The 16431-nt window shown below is 42.8% G+C and overlaps 1 protein-coding gene across 1 annotated transcript in view; it reads left to right on the top strand.

The window, feature by feature from the left end:
* cacna1bb (calcium channel, voltage-dependent, N type, alpha 1B subunit, b) overlaps positions 1 to 16431 on the top strand; it is a 97851-nt gene that overhangs the window by 60001 nt on the left and 21419 nt on the right. Inside the window, exons 23-33 of the mRNA XM_036528791.1 lie at positions 3993 to 4089; positions 5017 to 5177; positions 5718 to 5855; positions 6801 to 7002; positions 7959 to 8123; positions 8984 to 9094; positions 10594 to 10677; positions 12181 to 12186; positions 12724 to 12840; positions 13565 to 13630; positions 15406 to 15497. Of these exons, the coding sequence (XP_036384684.1) occupies positions 3993 to 4089; positions 5017 to 5177; positions 5718 to 5855; positions 6801 to 7002; positions 7959 to 8123; positions 8984 to 9094; positions 10594 to 10677; positions 12181 to 12186; positions 12724 to 12840; positions 13565 to 13630; positions 15406 to 15497 (1239 nt within the window). The remainder of the gene's footprint in view (positions 1 to 3992; positions 4090 to 5016; positions 5178 to 5717; positions 5856 to 6800; positions 7003 to 7958; positions 8124 to 8983; positions 9095 to 10593; positions 10678 to 12180; positions 12187 to 12723; positions 12841 to 13564; positions 13631 to 15405; positions 15498 to 16431) is intronic.

Here is a 16431-nt window from a genome sequence, read left to right on the forward strand (position 1 = left end):
CAACAAAGCGTGACCAGGTGGGGACCCACAGCAACCACAAGCCCCTCCCCCCAATGCCACCCCCCTGATACCCCCCCCCCCCCCCCCCACTCCCCCAGTCTCGCCCCTCTGATCCCATTCCTAACCCAGGACAATGTGTCCTGTCTCTCACAATGGACCCATTCCTGTATTGAGTAGGAGCCACTGAAACGTCATTCTGATGGCTTTCGAAAGACATCCCAGAGTTAGTGGATCAGACCTTTTGTCATCTGCAGCATTGAGTGGGGCAGTGAAGGTGAAGGCCAAGGCCAATTCTGTTTTCCACAACCTTTTAGGCAACAGGAGGATCTGGTTTTGACCCCCTTTCCCCCACCACCAAGCCCTAACAATTAATGCAATAACAATGTGATCCAAACTCTGTAAGATGTTTCTCCTGATTGCGCTCAGAATGTTGTGAATGTGTTGTTCATCTCCGTCTGAACCATAACCACATACCCTACTGACCGTGAAATCATATTAGGCTTATCTGCATCTCAGCATGAGATCTGCATGTTGTGTTTGGTAGAGTAGACCCCCTCCCCCTCCAAGAATGGAGGAGGATAAAGTAACTACATTATGCTGAGATTGATTCTTTAAAATAACACTTTCAACAAGGTGTTCTTCTAGAGAGCATGTGTGCAAATGCGTCAGCATTCATCTTCTGTCTCACTGGAGTTGCCCAAACCAGTGGCAGGTAGAGTGGTGTGTGTGTGCGTATGTTAGGACAATAGTAGCACATAAGGAAATGGGTTTGTATGTAGACACAACCAAATTTCAATCGATCCTTTTTTTTGTCGGTCTTCACAAACAAACCAACCAAAAAAGTCACAGATAAAAAAATCAGGAGGTTGCAGGCATGGGCGTCAGTTTGCTTTGAAAAGTGCTGGGGACAACGACGGGTTTGATGTGTTCACACCTTTTTTTTTATTATGTGTATACCTTTTTAAGTGGGGGTACGAAATGGGCCATGACAAAAAGTGGTGGGGACATGTCCCCAGCGTAAATGATGCCTATGGTTGCAGGTTCAAATCCTGGGTGTGACCCCACCATTGAGGACGACCCTGCATCTGACATGCAGCCACAGCAATGGACAGAATCTAAACTGTGTGCAGTAAGCTGCCCTGAACAAGGGCATCTGCCAAGCAGATAAATTATGCAATGCACGTGTGTGTGTATGTGTTTTGGCAGGTGCCATCTTGCGTTGGCAGCCATAGGAGAGTTGAACCCATCAACCCATATGCCAGTTAAATATGAAACACACGTTTACCAACAGTACCATCATTCCAAAAATAGGTTAAACTTGACCAGTTTGATAATAGAAGTACAGCCCACCCCAGCTATGCGCCATCAGCGGCAAGGGTGTTACGGCACTGACCCAAAAGTGTCACTTCAGAACTTGGAGTGACGGCCTGAATGTGGCATCTTCTTTCTTCTTCTTTTAATTCACCACACACATGTCCCTGTCTGTTTGTTCATTTGATTGTGCTGCACGTGGGCGTGCGAGTTCCGACTCAGATCGTTGCCAGTGATTGCACTAGAAGCTCTCTGCAGAGTCTCTGGCCTGGAACGTCTCGGGAGGGAAGCAGGAAGAGGAGATCAGAGCGCTGGGTTCCGGGAGGGACCTCCTGCCAGAATGCAGGCCTGGCCGGTTCCGCTGGCCCTGGTTCTCCTGTTGCCTCCAGCCAGAACTGTTCCTTGCTCCTGGGCCCTGGAGCAAAGTTTTGTGCATTTCAGCACATGGGAGGAGGGCTGTATCAGGGGACCAGGCTGAAGCCAGCCTTACCTCACCACAGAGAGACTCTGGAGCACAGAAATGCAGGTTTCTAAATGTACTGTCCACAGAGCTAGCACTCGTACTTATATGTGGTGTAGACCAAAGTAACACACCTAAAATGAAGGGCTGATATGACAAACTGGTTCATCATTGGTTGTTACAGATTCTACTGCACAGTGCAACTTTGTACCTAGTAGATCACTGTGTGACATCACTGCAGTGACATCACCACAGCCACTGTCAGGATTGTAAACTTCACATAGCCTGCATTTTGTTGCTATAAAGTTTATGCTCTTATGGTGTGCAGTACATGCAGTCCATTACTGGATTCTACTGAGGTGTGTAATTATGTTTTTCAGATCACCATATGATGTTAGTGTAGTCACTGCTGGGATTTCAGACTTCATGCAGCCTGCAGTTTGACTGGACGGTATCTCAGCTTCTCAGGCTTAATTCCCTCCACTCCCTGATTGAGTCCAGCTCCACTCCTGTCTATAAGGATATTGGCTGACTTCACCTGAGCATTGGTTGTCTGTTTCCCCTGATACAGTTTTTCCACTGCAGACCAGGAGAGAGGCCACACATTCAAAAGTTCTGATAAGCCATGACTCATGAGATATTTTAGGTTTTGAATGTACTACAACCATTTAAATTGGAAAAAAGCAAAAGAAGGAAATGCAACATTACACACAAAAGTTTGTTAAACTGTACCCATGTATCCCACCCTTGGGGACTGTGTGGACATTATGTGCGTGGAGTGATGTATAAAGATGGCAGCTCCAACATGTTTATTGGTTAGCTCATTGCTACATGAGCAAACTAAACAAGCTGGTAAACGCCTCTGCAAATCAAAGCAAAGAAACAACGCAGACACCAGTTATTGTTGAGCACTGAGCCTGACTGGTGATTTGACCAGTACTTTTGCCACTTGTCATTTTGATTCAAGCTTCTGACGTCATGTAACCTCATGTGTACAGTTCCTTCCATGAAGTGTATTAGTCAGCACTATATTAAGCGGAAATATGCTGAGGTTAATTACCTCACTTGCGGGGTTGAGAATCTATATGAACAAACACAGATCTCATGTTCCCTCTACGCAGCTACTGGTTCAAACTAGGTTTTGTGAAGCAGTCTGAAACCATAAAGATTTAAAATGGTTTTGCCATCTTGCCTGCGCATTGCACCAGATTCAACAAACCATTTCCTCTTTCTCACTTATTTCTGTGCTACTAAAGCTGCACCCTCCTAGGCATCATAACTTTACCTCCAGTGTCTTATTTCATCATTCCAGCTCTGTAACCTATTATCAAGGATGGTGACTGTGAATTAAAAAAAAATAGACACAGTGGTTCCTCCAAAGAAACGTCTCCCTTTTCCCTGGCCGTTTCTTTGTGCCTCTTTTCTGTCAATTATGGTGTGTTATGCTGCAGAAACCCACCATTGAACCCACAGTGTGCAGAAGGCCTTGTTCATGCAAGCTTTCTTTTTGGCAAGGACAGACTACGAGTTTTATATCTTGTTAACTTCTGACATAATTCTCTTTGGGAGGTGGGTTACTGTAGAATAAGGCAGTATATGCTCACATGCATGCTCTAACTGAAGGATATGTAAAGATAGCTCCATGTAATTCAGGATTACATGAGCTCCACAAAGGAACATGGACTGGGGAGTGTGTGTGTGTGTGTGTGTGTGTGCGTGCATGTGTGTGTGTGAGAATAAGTAAGTGTGTGTCTGTATGTTTGTGATGGTGTGTGTGCATGTATGAGTGAGTGAAAGAATTAGAGGGTGTGTGAGTTTATATGTGTGTGACAGTGTATGCATGTGTGAGCGAGTGAATGAGATAAAGAGTGAGAGCGTTTGTGAGTCTGTGCATGTGCAGCTCTGCATGTATGAGTGTGTTAGTGAATGAGTGAATAAGAGAAAGAAAGAATGGGTGAAAAGTCTGTGTATGAAGCGAGTGTGTGTCAGAGTGAGTGAGAGAGAGGTTGTGAATGTGTGTATATGAATGAGTGATTGAGTGAGATTGTGAGAGTGTATGTGACTTTGTACATGTGTGAGAATGAGTATGTGTGTGTGTGAGGTAATGAGCTAGAGTGAGTGTGTATGAGTCTGTATGTTTGTAAGACTGTGCGTGCATGTGTGAGTGGATGAGGGAGAGTATATGTAAGTAAACTAAGCCTTGCTTACTTGCTTTGTGCAGAGGGACCAAAGGAAAAGACATCAACACCATTAAGTCTCTCAGGGTTCTCCGTGTGCTGCGACCTCTGAAGACCATCAAACGGTTGCCCAAACTGAAGGTACAGTACTGCCCCCTGTCTATCATCACAATAATGAACCTCAGAGAGTGACAGGTACTGCCACCAGTTTATCCTGACAGTGCTGATTAGAGAGATAGAGAGACAGGTACTCCCATCTGTGTCAGACAGACAGGAACCATCACCTGTTTGATCTTACAACGAGCTTCAGAGAGAGAGAGAGAGAGAGAGAGAGAGAGAGAGACAGGTACTGTCCCTTGTCTAAACTGATAATGCTGAGCTTGAGAGAGGAAGTTGATGTAGATGGAGTTAGCTAGCTGTGTGCTTGTGTCCATTTATTAACACTTAGCTACTGCAGGTATTCATTAGCTTGCTAATGTGTTACCTCCTCTCTCATTCATTTAGCTACAGCAGAGTTCTGGCTGGCAAGCTGATAGTGTGAGCAGTTGTTATTAAACAGCAGGGCTGGGCATGCACAAAATCTATTTCACTACACCACAAAAAGATGGTTCATCATCCCTCACTCCATTCATTTTTGTAATACTGATGTTATGCATTTGTATGTGTGACGCATGTATGAAGTATGAATATTGCATGATTCCTTGATTTCTTTAGTAGTATAACTGTTATGGATGTCTTCATGGCATTCACCTATTAATAAAAACATTGAACAGAACAGATTGAGCTGAATGATTATAGTAATGTAAGGTGTATCTTATGCTGTGCTCATCAATAGGACAGTTACCAACCATATTGTACTACCTGTGATGTTTCATGTTGTGCAGAACTGTTCAAGTTTAGCCTACTTTTGAAGCCATTATAGACTTCGTGTTACAAAATGTCTATTGCATATGGAAGTAATGGCACATCCAGGTATTTAACATGTTTGTGCTCATGTATGTGTGTCTGCACGCATGTGTGTGCGCGTGTGTTGTCTGTGCACATGTATGTGTGTGTTTCTACCCCCAGGCTGTGTTTGACTGCGTGGTGAACTCCTTGAAGAACGTGCTGAACATCCTGATCGTCTATATTCTCTTCATGTTCATCTTCGCTGTCATCGCCGTGCAGCTGTTCAAGGGGAAGTTCTTCTACTGCACCGATGAGTCAAAGGGGCTGCAGAAGGACTGCAAGTGAGTGAGGTTTTAAACTCCGAACTGAGCACTTCTGAACTCAGCTGTGGAAATGTGATCTTAACTCTGCGGATGTCAGCTGCCCAGGTGTGCTCCTGGCTGGACAGTTTTCATTTCGGCTGCGTTGATCTGACTGTAGCCACGGCGTAGGCCTCACCTCTGCTGTGCTGGTATGCTCCTGGCTGCAGACGTCTTATTCCAGCTACACACAGCTGATGTTGATTGGCCAGATCTGATTCACAGATCTTGCTGTTGTCAATCACAAGACAAAAAGGGTCACACTGCAGTCTGCAGACCTGGCAGCTGTTCTATCAGTCTGTCTGTGTCTGGAATGTTTGCACATGTCTTCAGTCAGGTGAGTTTTTTTTTTTCAATGAAGACTAATGTTAGAAAACTACAAGCTGAACCTGAAAGCTATCAGTATTGCTGATGCATTGAACAGTGAATGTAAAAAGAGTTTGCTTTTCTACCTCTCTCTCTCTGTTTACTTCCTCTCTCTTTTTCTTTCCTTCTCTCTCTTTCTTTCTTTCTTCCTGAAAGGGGTCACTTCCTGAACTACAACAAGGACGGCGTGACTGCCCAGCTCCGTGAGTGGAAGAAGTATGAGTTTCACTATGACAACGTGCTGTGGGCATTCCTCACCCTATTCACTGTGTCCACCGGAGAGGGCTGGCCCATGTGAGTGCACCAAAAGATCAATAGCAAAATCCAAATTCAGCATTTTGCATTCCAAATTCCTCATTCTGCATTTAAGACACTGCCTGCTCCAACTGCTTCCTGCTCTACCAGGCTGTTATGTGATGGGGTGCACATTGTCCTCTGGCAGCATTTTCTATGTTTGACCCATGCCATCTTTGTTCTGTGGGCTTTGGATCAGCATGTCCAGAGCTCTTACAGAGAAGGCCTTTCTCCGAAGCAGCTCTACATGGCGCCCAGGACCTGGGCCTTTGTTCTTCTGATCGAAGGCCCCCGCCGTGGAGACTTTTGAAAGCCCTGGCCACGGGGTTGTTTGAAGGGCCCTTCTTTTGAAGTGCCTTTGAGGAGCCCCTGTGATATCTAAAATGAGTGAAAAAAGCTGTTAATATTTGATTTGAAGTGTGGTGAGAGAGGTGCGCCTTTAAGAGGGGCAGCAGCTTACATACAATTTGAGACACTGTGAGAATGTATTGCACAAGCACCTGATAATTGACACCAACTCTTATCTCCTGTAGAAGTGTGCATGGTTGTTTGACCAGGGCACCAGAGTCTACTAGTGTGCTGGGCTCTACTTAAAATCTACCTCTTCATTACTTCATTATCTTCCATAAAATAAGTCAGTTAAGCACGTGTACAAATAATTAAGTCATGCATGATATATGAAGTAGGGACTAATGCTGTCATTTCTTAGATTAGGAGTTAAATTGGTTCCATAGATTATTCGATAAAACCTGAAGTTCTAAGATCGTCCTAAACCTGACAGTATCTCAGCTCTGCTGCTAGCACATCTTATTGTCAATAATGTTGATGCACAACATTTCAATGCATTTTCTATATATCAATGTCGTTGTATACTTTTAAATCCTATGCACATATATTTCTGTGTAATATTCATGCCTGAAGTACTTCCAATTTACCGTCCCCCAGGGTCCTGAAACACTCAGTGGATTCCACCTATGAGGACCAGGGTCCTAGTCCCGGGTTTCGCATGGAGACGTCCATCTTCTATGTGGTCTACTTTGTGGTCTTCCCTTTCTTCTTTGTCAACATCTTTGTGGCCTTGATCATCATCACCTTCCAGGAGCAAGGGGACAAGGCCATGTCCGAGTGCAGTCTAGAGAAGAACGAGGTGCTAAAAACATCTACACACTTCTTTTTAGCTGTTATTTTAGCTGTTATGTGCACTTTCAGTCAGCTGACCCATGAACTTCCAGTCAGCTGATTTGTGTACTTCCTGTCAGCTGACTCATACTCACAGTCCCAGAGAGTGGTCATGGTCATCTGGTTATGGCTGTGTGGTTAAGGTTGTGGTTGTGCAGTCCTGGTCACATGGTTGTGCTTGCGGTTGTGTGGTCATGGCTGTTTGGTTGCGGTCACATTGTCACATGGTTGTCATGGGCCACTGTTACTGGACTCTATGGACATGAGAGCAGCACTGATATATGTCAGATTGATTCTGTGTCCCGTCTGAGACCCACAGAGCTGCACTTGACCTCCCTTGTCTTCATGGAAATAGCTTGAGGGAGTCAGAGCAAGGCTACACGAAAAAAGGCCCTCTGTCTGTGTGCTTACCTAACATGACTCACCAGCTGCTGCTCGGTCACAACTGCAACAGCTCAGATATCTCCACTTTAGATGGATTCAACAGAATTATACATGGTCTCTTGTGGTGTAGTTCTGGGCAGGTTTATCACAGGGGATCACCTATTCAGACACACCCCATTTGTCTTGTGCCAGAATCTTCAAACACACTCCCAGGACCAGTCCGTAACTGTGTTTTAGTTCTGTGATAAGGATAAGCTTGGTGCTTTTGGCAGTTTTCTGTTCATTAGTCTTCTTGGATTTGGTTATAAACAAATAGGGCCTTTGTATTTTTTCCTGGAGACATTTGTAAGTGTTTTTTGAAGGGGCAAAAATAGACATGCAGGACCAGGTTGGTACTAGTGAACTGGAAACGATTCCATAGCAGATGTTAGCCAAGCAGTGGCAGGAAGTAAAAAAGATGATTATGGGAATTATGCATAACAAGCTCTGAGAAAGCTCCCAATGTACGCAGAATCTCTTTATTTTGTCTTGTTTCTGCAGAGAGCGTGCATTGACTTTGCTATCAACGCCAAGCCTCTGACACGCTACATGCCTGAGAACAAGCAGTCCTTCCAATACAAGATGTGGAAGTTTGTGGTCTCCCCGCCCTTTGAATACTCCATCATGACCATGATCGCCCTCAACACCGTGGTGCTCATGATGAAGGTCAGTGACCTACCTGCAACATAAGGGGGTGCTGTGGTAGTTACAAGGCTTAGACTAGGACAGTGAGGAAGTTATGGCAATTTACCATCTCAGTCACATGACCTTTTGAGAGAGAGAGAGAGAGAGAGAGAGAGAGAGAGTGAGAGTAGAGTAGAGTAGAAATCAAAAATCTATGGAAGACCTTCCTAGACTTTTCCTCCATGAAATTTGTTTGAGTATTAAAACTGAAAGAATAAGTTATCCTGGCTTCCTTGCCTGTCCACATGCCCTTAAACAATGTTGTAACCTTAGAAAATAAATAACTTTGTGTCTGTTTCCTTCAGGTTTATTTAAAGCCACTTTTAGCCTGTCATGAAGTAAAATTAGGCAAGCAGGTTATCACAGTTTAATGCTGTAAATAAAGAAAGATTCAATGAGCAGTAAGTGAAGGCAGATGCTTCAGACAATGGTGGTTATTTAAAAGGAAAAACACAAAAGAGGCATTCTCTGTGATTGAGGCTGTGAGTGATTTATGATAGATTTATAAAAGAATTTATTGCAGAGTTCTGCCCCCCAAGTCTTTTGAGCTGATAGCAATTTGTGTGAATTCAGCAGGTAAATTCAACTGAACCCACTACACACACGTAAACACTATTTGAACGAAGTGTTTTTTTTATTGTTGATAGGTCCCAGGGATTTGCTAGGCTTAGCCTTGTTTGGCATTTAGGCCCTGTAAAGATAGTAAAAATCCACCGAGTTCAAAGGATCGAGGTTGACATGAGCCCATTGTGAACCAAGGAAGATTCTGAGGCTTCTGAAGCTTCTAAAAGTCTTTGAACACTGAACTGCTTGTGTGCATGAGCTTTGCTTCTTCCCTACAGTTCCATGGTGCCCCCGAAATTTATGAGAACATGTTGAAGTACCTGAATATCGTGTTCACTGCCCTCTTCTCTCTGGAGTGCATTCTCAAGATCATTGCCTTTGGACCACTGGTAGGTTCCCAGACTTCTGCATATTCTTGAATAAGTAGATAGAAGGAGGCATGGCTGGATGGAGATAGACATAGATTAATAGACAGAAAGACAGGTGACTGGCATTATGGAGCGGTGCACAAATAGATACAGACACATTTTAGATGGATATACATTCTTGCATACATACCTTCATTCACGCACACATATATCCTTTATATACATTGATACACACTTACAAACATACACTCTGTGCGCACACACACATACATGTACACTTCCATACACCTCCACAGGGTAATTATGCCTGCTAGTGGAGCGGTGAGACAAAAATGTAGATCTTCCATCTCATTGCGGCTGTACTCAAAGAGGAAACGCCTGCAGCATTCACACGTCCTCCACACGCAAATCTAGAGAAGCAAAAGGAGCAGGCTCTGTTGGGAACAGAGTAATGTTTCCAGCCCCGGGCAGGGCGCGGGGAGCGGGCTGCAGACTTCTGCGAGGCGGGGCCGCTGTAACGCAGACAGCCCCTGGGCCTGGCGCTGTGGGTGAGAAGATGAATGGGAAGGCTGGTGAGGCAGCTCAGGGGAACAGGTGACGCGGCCAGCCAGGCAGAGGGGAATAAATCTACACTTTCTCCATTTCCTGGGGGCGCGCGGCAGATACCTCTCACACTGATTCCTGCCTGCGTTCCTCACTCAAATTTGTCTTAATGTTTTTTTTTTTTTCCCTCACTACACGTGTATCTTAATCCTCTCAGCGCTTAAGTGAACGTTATGTAAGAGGGCATAGGCGGAAATTAGATAAAGGTTATTTTCACACAGAGTTATTAACACATGGAAGAGTTTACATTTTCTAGGACTTAATTTTGAAACCCACAGAGTGCTGAAGACCAGCTTGACACAGCTAGATGCACTCTAAACTCTAAACTGAGTAAAATGCAGAGCTTTGTTCTCATCACTGAACTCCTTTTATAATGTCTGTCCCCACCGTGCTGTCGATGTGAGCTGTCGGGTCCATATACAATGCATACATTACAAGAAGTATGGATTATTGCTGCTTCAGTTAAATAGAATTGTATTTATCCTCACAAAAATATATTGCACATTTGTATGTGTTCTCAATTATGAGTAATATACAATATAAGCATACAGTTCCTTTTGTGAAAGATACAATCATTTATTTATTCTGTAACAAAAAACAAATTTTTTTTCTTTTTTTCTTTTTTTAACATTTTGATATTTCAAATTTTACTATATAATAGCAGCTGAGGTGATAATAATGACAGAGAGACCTGTTCCTCTATTGTGAATAGCATGAATGTACTGTATACCAAACCATCACTGTTTCTGTACCAGTGGTGAAACCATATTGTACTCATATCAAAGGAAACCTACTTAACGAGCACTTCAGATAACGTTTTTAACAAGTGCAACGTGCCCACAGATGTGAAAGCAGGTAGCAGGTAGATCACTGTGCACTGTGACTAATGCTGACTCCCCTCCTCCTGTCTGTTTCAGAACTACCTGAAAGAAGCCTGGAACGTCTTTGACTTTGTGACAGTGCTGGGAAGTATAACAGACATCCTGGTGACGGAGATTATAGTAAGCAGGACGCCCGCGTGCTCGTACACTGATGGGTTTGCAGTGACACGTGCCTGAGCGATCTCGTGTGCTTTGGGAGACAGAGAATCGAGTGTTCTGGGTGGGCAAAGTTCCCATGATCCTTTAAAATCCTTGAAAATACCACAAGCATTTCCATCCTGGAAAATGTCTGGGAAAAACTCTCCCACTCTGTTTGAAACACCTTTGAAAATTGTCCAGAATTTGTCATTAGCTAGTTACTAGTTAATGGAATACATACATCTTTTTCCATGTCATTTGATTGATGTCTTTTACTTGTATTAGCTGGTTTATAATCTGTGAACAGATTGGCTAGGTCATTGGCTGCCCATGACCAAAACTCAACTCCACATTCATAATCTTACATGTGTCTTTAACACATTATTGAAAATTCATGGCAAATATGGATCAAAACATACTTTCAGTGAGATGTGCTGTTTCTTGCTCAAAATAAAATTGGTATAGATCATTCCACAGAAATCGTGGGTAAGTTAAAATGTAAAGCCGATCATCACTTTGCTATGAAATTAGCTTTGAGTCCATTTTTACCACAATCACTGTGCTTCAGTGTCACCAAAAAAAAAACATACCTGCCAAATCAATCTCCCCCAAAATTAAAGTCATTTAGGGAAGAGACATGGCAGTTATGTGAGGACCACCTTCTGAGTTTTGATAGCGTATCCCCTAGCATTAGCAAAAACATGTGGCATATCTCAAGCCTGAAATTTAGATTTGTTGTTGCCATGACTAAAGCTCTTAACCTTAATTACTTCAGTGATATACAGTGACCTACTGTACAGACCGATGATGTGAGAATCCATCGTGTCTAAGTCACCTTGGGTAAGGTCGTCTGCTAAGTAAATGAAAGTTGTGTACACAAGACTAGTCGCACAAAAATGAATCACACAATTCAAAGTGAGCCTAAGAATTCAGCAGCGCCCATACTCCCGTTAGCACTGCTCTGTCATCACTGGGTTGGCATGGATGATCTGGATGATCTTAGTATCACTTGTGGCTGTGCTTTGATCCTTTTATCCTGCCCTTGAACAAGAGACAAGGAGCCTCTTGTCTGTGAGACTGTGAGATGAGTGCCTGTATGAATTACAGAAGCGGAATCGAAACACGGTTTGTCACGGTTTTGAAACAGAAAAAGCCTGTTGTGCTTTTTTACCATTGTGGCTCTGCGCTGCCTCTCCATGGTTGTGTTTTACCTTCAGTTTATTTCTGTCATTTCAAAGTCGAGTTGCACTGATTTAAAAGTGTGTTAGTTAGTTTTTTTTTTTTTTGCTCTTTGGGGAATTTCCACTACATGTGATTGTTGTTCTCTTCTTCCTTATCTCCTTCCTCCCCTCTCTGTCCCTCTGTCTGTCTGGCTTTGTTTCTCTGTCTTCATCTTTCTCTCTCTTCCGCTGTCCTCCTCTCTCAATGTCCACACTCAATCTTGGTTGATGACTGCCCCGCTCCCCGATTGAAAAACTGCACTAGTCAACGGTAAGTAACTCTCCATTCAGTGTCACTGTCCTGCTCTCCTTTCCCTCTCTCTCTGTCTGTTTTGAGGTTTTCCACATTCACACTCTCCTGTCAGTCAAAAGTAGTCCATGCAGTTAGTCCCTGGTGGTTGATGAGGTGAGTCTACCCCCTGTGTAAAGTGCTTTGAGAGGTGCTGTATTAATCAGTATGTCATCATTGTGTTCCTCATCGTTTGTCAAAGTATCTTATACGATATTCACAAGCACTGGTAAAGCCCCCTTTTTTGTTTTGTTCCCTACTTAACATCTTCCTCAATTACCTTCTTCACAGACTAACCCTGAAAGGTTCTCAATGAAGCTTTCTAACTCACTGCTCAAATTGCTTTGTAGTACTGACACCACTTCTTGACAGACACACACAGACAGGTCTGTGTCCAGTCAGAAGCAAGGTTAAGGTGGGATAATACTGAGTGGGTGATTATGTGGGGGCGCTCCCAATGTTGCGAAGTGGGGAGGGGGGCCTGTGAATGTGAACCCCTCTGTACCCCTCTCTCTGCAGGACAAGCTGATTAACCTGAGCTTCCTGAGGCTTTTCCGGGCAGCGCGGCTCATCAAGTTGCTGCGGCAGGGCTACACCATCCGAATCCTGCTCTGGACCTTCGTGCAGTCCTTCAAGGTGTGATTCTAAACCCTCTCCTCCGTGCTGGCCCCATGCACTGTCCACTGCCACCTCCTCCTCCTACTCTTCACATGCCACACCCACCAACCATACATATCCCACCCACTACCCAAATTCCCCACCCTACTATTTTGTGCATGTCCATGTGCCCTGCCCATTATTTTTGTCCTGTCCACCACCCATGCCATATCTAACTCCTGTCTATATTTCAAGGGTAATTTCTTGGGGGAAAAACTCATTTGCTCATGTAATGAATTCTGAAACATAAAACTGCTCTCATTTGTAAAATAAATATATATATATATATATTTTTTTAGAGGAAAAACGTGGGATTTATATTTGGCAAAGTTCATGTGCTTGTTTACTGCAGGCTTCTTATCGTTTTGTTCCAAATTAAGTGTTTTCATTTAAGACATGGACTGTTTCACAGATCCTTTAATTGGAGTACAGGCTAAAAACACTAACGGGAGGCTGAATGCCAGGTGGTCAGCAGTTTATTCGCTGCAAAAATGAATGTATTTTCTCATGTGCCCAAAGGTTCTTGATTAATTCAAATAATTATGTCCCCAGTATTGGACATAAATACAGAGTAAAAGGATTAAACCATGCAATAGGCAATGAACTCATGTGGGCAAATGTCCAAAATACCACTGTGCAGCTTTGTCTGGTGTTTTATCTCAGAGGGTTAGTTTGTAACTGAATTGCTGTCCTCTTTCTCCAGGCCCTGCCTTATGTGTGCCTGCTGATTGCTATGCTGTTCTTCATCTACGCCATCATTGGAATGCAGGTGAGTGCGGCTCTCTCATGATGCTAAAGGTGGCTGTTTACTGTACTCTTATATTAAAAAAAATACAGTGTACTGTACTGAATGTACTTCCCCAAAATACTACTTCATCAATCAATGGTGGAATTTTTTTTTTACTCCCCACACGTTTTGGGAGTTTAACCCATTAGTCCATCTCTTCAAACTGAACACATTCTGCTGAAAAATATTTTTCTTTGAGGCTTAGCATTCAGAAAGGGTTCCTTTGGCCATAGTTCGTGCTAGAAGGTTTATGTGTTTTTCCTATCCTTATGTTAACTCCACATGTGCTAAATGCACACTCTATTCACTGGTGCTGGTTTGGCCAATGTTGATGCCTCATTCTATTTAAATTTAGTATGAGCAATTTTGACTCATCAGCAAATACAGGGCAAGTTGCATTTTTAAAACACATATTTTGAGGGAAACCTCACCTTATATTCATAGTATGGTACACTGCCTTTTCATAATGGCATGTTTAGATATATGACAGGATCGGGTTAAATAATTACAAGCACAGCTGCCCTGTAAGGTAAAATCATGTTAAATTCAAAATATGCACCTGTTTTATATCTGCGTTGTGCCTCATCTCTGTGAAAGTCCAATCTTTTTTGCCAGCAAACGTTGAGACGATCATTTCACTGAAACTGAGTGACTTCACGCTCTGACCGCACTCAAGAACTTAAATGGCAATCTCCTTAATTGTATGCACAATGAGGATGCATGCAATCCAGCAGATTAACATAACACTGTAAATCAATGGCAATTGTGTCTGTTCGAGTAGGAGCAGCAGTTTAATCAGGATGCTATTTAATCACCGCAATGCATTGGGTGAAACCCCAGCATTCTCCCGTCCCCCTCAGAACTCTCAATTAAACAAAGTGAAAGTTGATTTAGTTCCTAACGACAATATTTTCCTACTAAAACTGAGTCGTTTTTCAGCTCAGGAATGTCTATCTCAGGAGACAACCATATTATGCTTATAAAAAAGTGGTATTTGTTGAAGTTTAAACTGCATAACACAAATATATTGTAGAACATATTATTAAAAAACATACATTTTAGCATATGCACTTTTGGAGAAGGTAGCTAACTCTTCTCACAAAAATGAGCAAAAATAGTAACCATTCAAATAAAGTCAATAATTTATTTTAAAAAACAACAAGCAAACACAGAAACCAGCCTGAGCAAACAGTCAGCAGAAACAAAATGAGGCCCTTGCTCTCCAGCCACACACCTGCATTTAATAGGCCTTTAATTAGGCTGGTGTGGCTCATTAACCAATGAGCTGGTTCATACAGACATAAGACAATTATCACTTGCCAATTAAACTAACCTGTATAGAATGGAATTGATAAGTTAATTCAATTATTTACAAGGCTCTCCTTCACAGCACTCCAATACATGCAAAAAATGCATATTTTCATAAATGTATGCATGTTGCTATATATATTCATATATTTTAGATGTTAGGTTTCCCACAGACAGGATGGACATATCCACTTGTATCAGAAACTATCCACATTCAACCGGAAGGCTGGAATATTGACAGGGACAGCCGTATCCAGTGCATCATTAAGTATTGAAAGATTCCTCTTGTGTGTTTTTTGTGGTGTCTCAGTGAGAGAGCTCATGTTGTTGCAGTGAGAGGCACTGCACTTGAAGCTGTCAGCGCAGGTAGGGTTCAACAGTGTGGCTCTCAGCTCACTGCACATCCCAGGATGCCGGCTGTTCATCAGTCTCCCTCTCTCTTCCCCCAGGTGTTCGGCAACATCGAGCTCAATGAGGAAACATCCATCAATCACCACAACAATTTCCGCACCTTCCTCCAAGCACTCATGCTACTGTTCAGGTAAAGCGTGTGTGAGTCAGTATGCAGAAGACAAATTTTAATATACATTAACATGTACAGTATGTTGTAATGTATGCTGCTGCCGTTTTCATGTATGCGTTTTTATGTATAATAGAATAATTGCCATATTTCCACTGGCCTGCCTCAGCTGAGGATTAGCAATACCTTGGGCAAGCCAGAGGCATTTCTGCAACTAATCAATCCTGCCCAATAATATGTTGACCAATCCCAGATAAATTAGTAGGTTACCCTGGAGCCCTGGCCAATTAGATGGAAGTATGCGTATTCATGTAAAATACTGTAGTCAGAAAGTGCTCCCAGGGAGTTGGCATGGTCTTTTGTTAATGTACTCTATCACTGATATTTCATGCTCTGCTGGATCTGCATGTAATCAGCATCATATATAGCATTATTATTTTCATGTCTCCAAAAGAAGGACTGCATCTGTTTGACAAGCTCTCTCTTTTATCTGAAAAAAAAAAATACAGGTGGGTGTAGGTGCTACCAGGGAAGCTCAACTCTTTTTATGCAAGTTCAGAAGCACTTAAGCAACAAGTGGGACTACATAAGTCAAAATTCAAGATGGCTCATATTACATCTCCTTGCATATAGCTAGAAAGAGTCAGTAGAAACCTTAATGTTAAACTTTAACCTTTCAATCGTTAAACAGTTTGCAAAAGTGGTTTAATTTCACACAGTACTGTTAACTGTTTTACTGTATGGCATAAATAATGATATTTATTTTCTAGAGGGCTTCACCTATCTTTTGTGATCAGCTCTTTGGGGAGCTGTAGAGTAATCTCCCGAAGCTGTTGCAGGATCATCTTAAAAAAATGAATATTTATATGTGCATCACTGAGAAAGAGATTCAATTTCGTACCAGCCTTCTTTGCTGTGTTGCTTGGCAATTAAACCTTGTGATCTGCGAGAAAAC

The sequence above is a fragment of the Megalops cyprinoides genome, chromosome 5 (assembly GCF_013368585.1).
Source record: "Megalops cyprinoides isolate fMegCyp1 chromosome 5, fMegCyp1.pri, whole genome shotgun sequence".
NCBI lineage: Eukaryota > Metazoa > Chordata > Actinopteri > Elopiformes > Megalopidae > Megalops > Megalops cyprinoides.